This window comes from Hippocampus zosterae, chromosome 6 (genome assembly GCF_025434085.1).
Source record: "Hippocampus zosterae strain Florida chromosome 6, ASM2543408v3, whole genome shotgun sequence".
In the NCBI taxonomy this organism is placed as follows: domain Eukaryota; kingdom Metazoa; phylum Chordata; class Actinopteri; order Syngnathiformes; family Syngnathidae; genus Hippocampus; species Hippocampus zosterae.
In genome coordinates this window covers 9,355,167-9,363,434 of record NC_067456.1, presented here as the reverse complement: position 1 = coordinate 9,363,434, position 8,268 = coordinate 9,355,167, and the positions used below count along the sequence as shown (strand labels likewise).

At 43.8% G+C, this 8,268-nt stretch overlaps 1 protein-coding gene across 2 annotated transcripts; it reads right to left on the bottom strand.

Moving 5' to 3' along the window:
• Positions 1-1,032: 1,032 nt before the first annotated feature.
• On the bottom strand, positions 1,033-7,864 carry lipg (lipase, endothelial). 2 transcript variants are annotated; one of them, XM_052067223.1, is made up of 10 exons: positions 7,553-7,852; positions 6,200-6,372; positions 5,915-6,094; positions 5,077-5,188; positions 4,228-4,446; positions 3,901-4,143; positions 2,747-2,867; positions 2,429-2,656; positions 2,247-2,351; positions 1,033-1,706 (listed from the first exon to the last, which is right to left on the bottom strand). In XM_052067223.1, the coding sequence occupies exons 1-10, from the start codon at positions 7,620-7,622 to the stop codon at positions 1,694-1,696; spliced, it is 1,464 nt and encodes a 487-aa protein (XP_051923183.1). In that variant the 5' UTR covers positions 7,623-7,852; the 3' UTR covers positions 1,033-1,693. The 2 variants fall into 2 exon arrangements, with proteins under 2 accessions (XP_051923183.1, XP_051923182.1); XM_052067222.1 differs by having other exon boundaries at positions 3,901-4,446; positions 7,553-7,864.
• Between the last annotated feature and the right edge of the window lie 404 nt (positions 7,865-8,268).

The window sequence follows — 8,268 nt, the reverse complement described above, 5'->3', positions numbered from 1 at the left end:
TAGTCCAAAATATACAGCGTTTGCACAAGGCAAAGAGAAGCAGGGACAGACACTTGTTGACACACTAAGAGTTGCATCATTTAAAACATCACGCCCACCTTCTTTGTATTTCAGTACTATTTGACAGGTCAAAGGATAGGGTTGAAGCCAAGTTGGGCGGTGGGAGGAATTTTCACGGGAAAATGTTTTACAAGCATGCAGGATCTCTGTTAATTACTATGCAAAGTCTGACAAGTCCATCACAAGGCGCTATTTACAGTATGTATGAATATGTACGTGTGTGGTGATTTATGATCATGGCTACACAAGAACTAACTTGCAAGGTAACCAAAAAAAAAAATCGCACCAAAGATAAAAGGAAGTGAGAGGGTTAGTAGGGACAAAGCTGATTTTGATTATATTCAGGAAATCTAAAAGCTGCGGCAAGGAAAAACTTATCACAAAAAAGGTGTAAAGTGGTGGAAAATTTCAATTTGAGCTTAAGCGGCGGAATTTTGGAACCATTTTAAATTATTTCCATAAACTTTGGGAATCAGGGTAAATTAAGTGAAAAAAATGTTGCATTTGCACATACGTGTCAAATTGAGCAGATACAAAAGAGATTTTGCCTTGCCCACATGCAAGTCTACTTTGATTGTTTCATTGTCCCCCCCCACCCACCACCCACTGGACTAGCCACATTTCGGAGACTTGCACTCTTACCTCGAACCATGGCTCGCCATTGAAGAGGGGGGGGGGTGGTGGGGGGACTATAAAAATATATGTGCAGCCTGTTTAAATCTGCTTATAATTGGCACCCACTGAAATGCATTGGGGGGATAAGAAAAAAAACGTAGCACCTATTTTTTTAACTCTCCCTCCTATTTTTCAAAAAAGAAGGGTTGCCCCAATCCCCACCACAAAAAAAAACAATACCAAAAAATTGATTGGATTATTTCCATTTGGTCCCATAGAACGTTTCCAACTTCAAAAATTCCTGGCATTTTGCAACCCTCATCACTCACACAAAGAGGAAGCTCAAGAGGAATCAAATTAATAGAAATAACAGGTAAATTTGTTTTATTTCCAAAAAAGGTTATTTACATTATGTACAGAAACACACCCCACAGAACATACAGTAACACTCTGCACAAAAACAGTCATGTGCAATGTGATCGGGACCGCTTCCAAATGTACAGTGTATCAGTAATCTCATTCAGCAGCAGAAAGGCACACTTGTTGGTCAGTCACCCCAGACATACAATTACTGCATCTAAGAAACCATTCGACTCCATTATGGGATGTGCTATGATAAATAACATTGGTCTTGCAGTGCTTCAATTTTGTTTTCCATAAATTAAAAAAAAAGACACATTTAAAATGTACAGTACAGAGACTACAATAGCTGGTGTATTTCCACTGACAGACATTCTACCTCATTTAAAAGAACATTCCGTAACTCTCGAGTGATCTTCCAAAGACCGCATTGACCTCAGTTCCCTGCCTGGCCTCTCAAGGCAAGAGCAAGAGCTCCAAGTTTCCAGGAACCAACAATTTCAGGTGCACTTTAAAATGTCCGACACCTCAAACCTCTCCCACTGTGCGCTGATCCTTCCACCTCCGTTTGAAAAAGTGCTCAGATAAAGCGATGTTGCTTTAGCAATGTTGGGTCCCCGTGGTCATGGTGCATCAATTTGTAAGAAGCGTCGGGGCCTTACAATGGCAGCCTGTGCATGAAGAAAAGAAAAAAAAACTTGAGTGGAATAATCCACTGCTTTTTTTTCTCTACACCAGGCTCATTTAAGGATAAATAAATAAAATGTAAAAAGTAGCCCAAATACAAGACAAGATGGCAAATGAAGAGCAATATACTGGCAAAGGAAAAAAAATGAAAATAGAAGTAACGCTGGCAAAAGCGGAAGGAGAGAAGTCCAGGCAATGCTGGCAAATTAAGTTACAGTCATAGCCAAGTTGGCAAAAAAAAGACACAATACACTGGTAAAGAATTGTGAGCAAAGCTGGCAACAGTAGAGGAAGTTGAAATGGAACAGCAAATAGGAAGAAAATGGCAATCACAGAAGATATGCTAGACAAAGAAGGGCAAGTCTAAACAAAGCTGGCAAAAAAAGGGGAAGGCCAATCAGTGTTGGCAGGTAAGTTGGAGTAATACGAGCAAGTTGGCAAAGTCAGATGAAAAAAAACCTGAAACTAGATTATAAAACTTGGTTGAAAAGGTTTGACAAAAGGCTCCCGATTTGGTTTCTTACCGTTTTCTTGGTTTCACTTCCCAGCCGTCGCGACACTTGACAAACGTTAGCGATTCACCGGGTGAAATTTCGGTTTTCAACGGGTCCTGGGCACAGAAGGTAAACCTGCAAAAAAAACAAGAATCCATTAGCGGACATATTTAACATTGTGTGTTCACCACCCATCCATCACCACCACTCACTTCTTCTGAGTTTCTCCAGCTTTCACGCGAATCCGTCGCACCTCCAGCACCGGTTTGGAAGGATTGGGATTCCAGGCCCAGAAGCTCTTCTTGATCTTCCTCCACACAGAGTACAAGGACTCGGCGTCACCTTCCCAACTCAGGTGGATCCTTAGCAGGTCGCCGATGTCTTGTTCGGTGAACACCAAGAAGGTGTTGGTCAAGTTCAAGCCGATGGAATTGTCGTGCCTATGCGACAAAAAAACGCAGTGAACAGAGTTAGACCGAGTCTGCTTACCGAGCAACATTGTTTGGAGGTACTTTAAACGTGGCACTCACACGTCAACAAAGATGTCTTCCGTGTCATTATGAGCGCCGATCAACTTGACGTGGAATATCGGGTCCGCGTTGTCCGCCTGCTTCCTGTTGAACACGTGCATCTTCATCTGGTAGTGGTAACCTTGAAGAGAACGCAGTTGGTGTTAATGATTTGACAAGTCATTCATGTGCAATCACGCGACCTTAGGTTAATAATAACAAGACGCAATAAAAAGGCGGGGTGTGCTGTTGCTCGGGATGTTGAGGGAAATTCTTTAAATAGCTTCTTGAACCTGGCTATTTTTTGGAAAAAAAATAAAGGAAGTAGAAGCTCAACAGGTAAAGCAAAATAAGCAATGTTGGTCAGGTGACAAAAGAAGGAGATGTTAGGGAAAACAAGCCGAAGCTAACCTAGCAATAGAATAATTAAAGGCAATGCTCTCAAAAGAAGTCTAAGCCAAGTTGCCAAAAGAAAACTAAATAGAAAAAATGGTGGCCAAAGTAGTTGATGCCAAGCTGGCAAAAAAAAAGGGAGGGTAGTTTAGGGCGTAAGGTGTAGTAACAAGGTGAAGCTAACAAGGCTAGCAAAAAAGATTACAGGCAATGCTGACAAAATAAGTCAAAAGTACGTTGCCAAAAGAAAAAGTTGAAGCAAAGGTGGTCAAATGAGTCGAATCAGTGCTGGCAAAAGAAGTAGAACATATACCTGCACTGGCAAAGAGAAAAAAAGGCAAAATAATTCTTTGCTAGCAGACAGAAAAAAGTGAACCAAGTCTTTGCTAGCCAAAACATAAAAATTAAAAAAAAAATAATGTTGTTTTTTTTAAGACTTAAGGGAATGCAAGCAAAATAGGTCTTCTACCTCAAAAAAAAAAAAAAAGGGCTTCTACTTTTTTGCCCATAAATTTGTACTGGTACTTATTGGCCAGCATTCTTTTATCTTCCCCTGAGCTTTGTATTATTTCCCTCGCATTTATTTTGTCAGGATACTTGTACCAATTCTTTTGCAAGCATGACGAACTGTGACTTGTTGTACCACCATTGCATTTGACTTCCACTCTGTCAGCTTTACTGGCAAAAAGAGGCGGAAGTCAAAGCAATGCTGGCTTCCTGTTTGAACAAGACGCAATAAAGTTCTGAGTATCGAAGCGCAACACCGGGAGATGACGACTCACCTCCAAAGGGAGTGTCGGCACGCGTCTTCAGGTACATTTTGCTGTTGCGTCTCTTGCGCATCTTGCGGGCCTCGTAGCCAATGTTGTTGCAGCGGTTTTTGCGGCAGCTCAGGCAGATGCCCTTCTTGAAGCGGTCCGGGTCAGTGCACTGGTACGCGAAGCTCACGTGGTCCCGGTTCATCAGCGAGTCAACAAAAAGGTGGACAGCTCGCTCGTGCTCGCATTTAATCACTTCCATGAAGTCTGGATCGAGGAAGGTGGAGGACACCGGCATTAAAAACAGATGGACGAAGGGAGTCAAGCTCACCGATTTCCAGCCCGACTTACTTCCAGCCATGGCCAGCACGTCGCCCAATGAGCACCCGGGTTGGATTTCGCCTCCGTTGGGGTAGATGTCCACATCCCCGATGGGCTGTTGGATCCCGATGCTCACTCCTAAAGCTTCGCGGTTGTACGTGTGGAGGACGTCCACAAAGTCGGCATCATCCGGGGAAAGGCGCTTCTCCTGCTCCACGCCCTCAAACATCGGCCCCGCTGGGTCCAAACCTAATCGGAATGACCACGCATCAAACCGAATCGGTTAAATCAGGGCAAGACTCTAAAGTGGGGTACACTTCTATCAAATGTCAGGCATTCCCCCTAAAATTGAAGAGTGCAAAGACCCATTGAGAATGTCGCTAGAAAGATAAACCCGAGCGACTATAGCATGGTGCGGCTTGTTCAGAATTTTTTTTTCCTTTCCTGAGCTGCTCAGACAACAATCACGTTTGTGTTGTCAAAAGCGAGTTCAATATTAATGATGCTTATGCATGCCCAAGACAGCCAAGCAACAGATTTATGATTCTGACAAGAAAGGCCCCATTGTTTTGGTAGCCGTTATCGCCGAGTCTTCATTCCCTGAGGTGCATATCATGCAAAATTCTAAATGTGCTCAATATTTACAATGGCACATCATGCGTGTTCAAACTTCATCATTTACAATTATAACTTCTTGTAGGTGGTTAAGACCGAGCTCAATTTTGCCAAAAGCAAATCCTTACGTGATAGTTGACACAGAGTTTGGCGGAAGAATAGCTAGTTATCATCACGGGTGTGATTTGTTTTCCCTCCTCCTATGGCGTCACTCACATTTTCAAACTTGGTATGCTTTAAGAGAAGGACCTCTGCACAACATACCTGTGATTCTCCCCACGGATCCTCGCACATGTGTACCAGCATATCCCGCGACGTGAGCCCCGAGACTGTAACCAATCAGGTGCACCTTCTCCAGAGGCAAATCCAGCTCATCCTGTTAAAGAAAAAATAAATAAATAATGACAACATCGGGCAGCTGCGACAACGAACAAATGCCGGTTGTTAGCCAGCCACGCTCAGTTCACATGGACAAGGCTTCCTTCCACGCTACGCCGCCTTTGCCATCTGTCTTGGCGGGATACTCTTTGTCCACCCTTACAGCATGGAAGCAGCCCAAAATCCCTTTCTGGCTTGGCATTCTGTGGACTGGTCCCGTTTTAATATGGTACCAGAGCAGCATTTGATTGAGCCAGTGTGAGCTAGAGTTTCAGGATACTGATGTGATGGTACTTCAATACAGGGTACATCCATCCATTTCCTGATTAGGGTATTAGGAGACCTGGAACTTATCTCTGGTGACACCCTGGACTGGTCTAAAACCAATCACGGGACATAAAGAAAAACAACCGCTCACTTTGACATCCAAGGACAATTTGGAGTCTTCAACTAACATGCTTATTTGTCAAACGGAGGCGGATGCTGTGAGGCAGAACTGCGAGGCAGATGTGCAAACCACTAGAGCACCGTGCCATTTTCAACCCTTTTTTTTTCGTTATCTTTTTCTAAGATCATGGATCTCATGAGATATACATAATGTGTAATGTGCCTTGGGACTTTTTTTTCTCTTTATTTAAACATGAGGCTCATTCTTGAGCAGGTCTGCATGAGGCCTTCAGGAGCATTACAATTTCAGGTGACGTTTTGACAAGGACCAAAGTACCTGAAGCCAGTCGAGCATGGTGGCGATGTCCTTGCCGACGGTGTGTGTGTAGTTGACGGCATCTTGGTACAGCTGCTGGGCCATGGAGATCCAGTCCACTACAACCACATTGGCCTCGGTCTCACGCTTCATGACGGCGGCCACCAGTTTGTGCATCCAGCTCTCAAACATACCGCTCATCTAGATAAGAAAACATGCAGGCGCTAGCTTTAATCCGGACCCTTTTTTTTTTGTACATCTGTTAAGACACATTCTGACAAATGGAAAAATGGTCTTTCAACTGACTGTCCAGCCGTGGATGATGAAGATGGTCTTGGCTGTGGCGTTGAAGCCGCACTCTTGCAGACAGTCCTTGTTTCCAGCATTTAGGTAGCAGCCCTTCTGGTCCAGATCCAAACTCTTCCTCATGTTGTACTTGACGGTGGCATCGACACTCACAGTTGGTGACTCATCTCCACCTAAGCAGAAGTTCAAAGTGAAGACCGAACACGCAGCGCAATCCAACAATGCATGTAGAACACAGTAAGTCCCTCAGGTGCTTTTTTTTGGTAGCAGATCTATCCATCTTCAATTGTAAAAATGTATGAAGAAATATGATGGAATGATCAAATATTCCATTTTTTGGTGGGGCTCTGCATGCCTTAAGAAACTCTACTTTTTGCAAGCATTTTCAGGCTTTCTGAAAATATGCCGTGGAAATGCACCCCCAGTCATTAAATACACAAAATTAGTCCACATTAGGAATGAAATCAAACTGGAAGTCTGCCATATTGAGTTGAAGGCACGATTAGGGGGGAACATTTTCGGGCTTGTATTTTGGAATATTGCAAGATAATTATTTGAAGGATTTTCAGAAAGTTTGATGGTCATATAAAAGATTAGCTATAAAAAAAAACGTAGTTCCCATCGCTTCTGGCATTCATTTGGCCAACTGGATCAAATGAGAAGGCTGTCTCAGTTTCCGCGCCCAAAGCTTAAAAGCCACTTGGATGAAATAAAACCAAATTACTTTGAGGTCACGTCTTCCATACAGCTGCAGCAGCCATATTTTTGCATAATTACACATCATTATGACACTCGCATGTCTGCGCTGCATTATTATATTTCCAATGGGAGTGTGCATGTTGGAAGGGGGAAAAAAGAAGCTGTGGCAATACAAAGACATTCCTAACTCTCTATGCAAATGCAATGAAAATTGAGCAAATAAAAATATTACAGTCTGTTGGGATCGTTTGACTATAAAAATATAAAGTACATGTCTTTTGTTAGACAAAACCGCTTCGAAACGGACCAATGAAATCGACCGGTGCGCCGCTGGAAATGTTCCACGAAGAAGCCAAAATTAATTCGGCGTAAAACGTGAATAGACACCTGATTTCCTTGTCAGTGTGTCAAACGTGGCGAGTCCCACTTTGCATTTGTCTCATAAAGGACACGTCGCCTACTTGGCATGTGAATGGATCCATTCCCGTTTTTCTGCTCCACTCAACCCGGCGCACTTGCTCCGTTTCTAATTAATTATTTACCCTTGGGATATAACAAAGGCGGAAACGAGCTGATTGACACGCTTATTGGAAATATAAAAATCCACGCACGAGTTGATCAATGAATGGACGTGGGCGTAAAAAAAAATCTTACCGTTTTGTCCCTGCGTAAAGGCAGCAGCGCACAGCAGAAGAATCCACAGCCAGTGGGTTTTATGATTCATTTGAAAGCCGAGGTTTTTTTTGTTTTAAAAGCGCCTTTGTGTGATGGCGGAGGCACAAAAAGACTACGAAAAAACGGCTTTGGTGCGTCTTGATCGGACGGTCCGTGGCTGGTCGATATGGTGCGATGCGGCCTCACTCCGGTGACCAACGCAAAAAATGTATGAACGAGCGTCAAGGCGCTCATTAGAGTTTTAAATAGTTTCCTCCGGGGTTCAGTCATCTGATCATGGGCTGATCTACCAAGGCTCTGATTGGTCAAGCCCCCGTTTGTTTACGTCGGGGTGTGGCCTATTTGAATGAAGACGTAGTAAGACGTACTTCTCACGTTAAGCTTAGAGAGGTATTTGCAACCATCACACACACACACAAACACGAACACGCACACGAACATACACACACGAACACACACACACGAACATACACACACGCACACACACACACGCACAGGCACAGGCACGCGTACACACATTCACACGCACACGCACGCAAAGACACGCGCGCGCGCGCGCTAGAGAGGTATTTGCAACCATCACACACACACACAAACACGAACACGCACATGAACATACACACACGAACACACACACACGAACATACACACACGCACACACACACACGCACAGGCACAGGCACGCGTACACACAT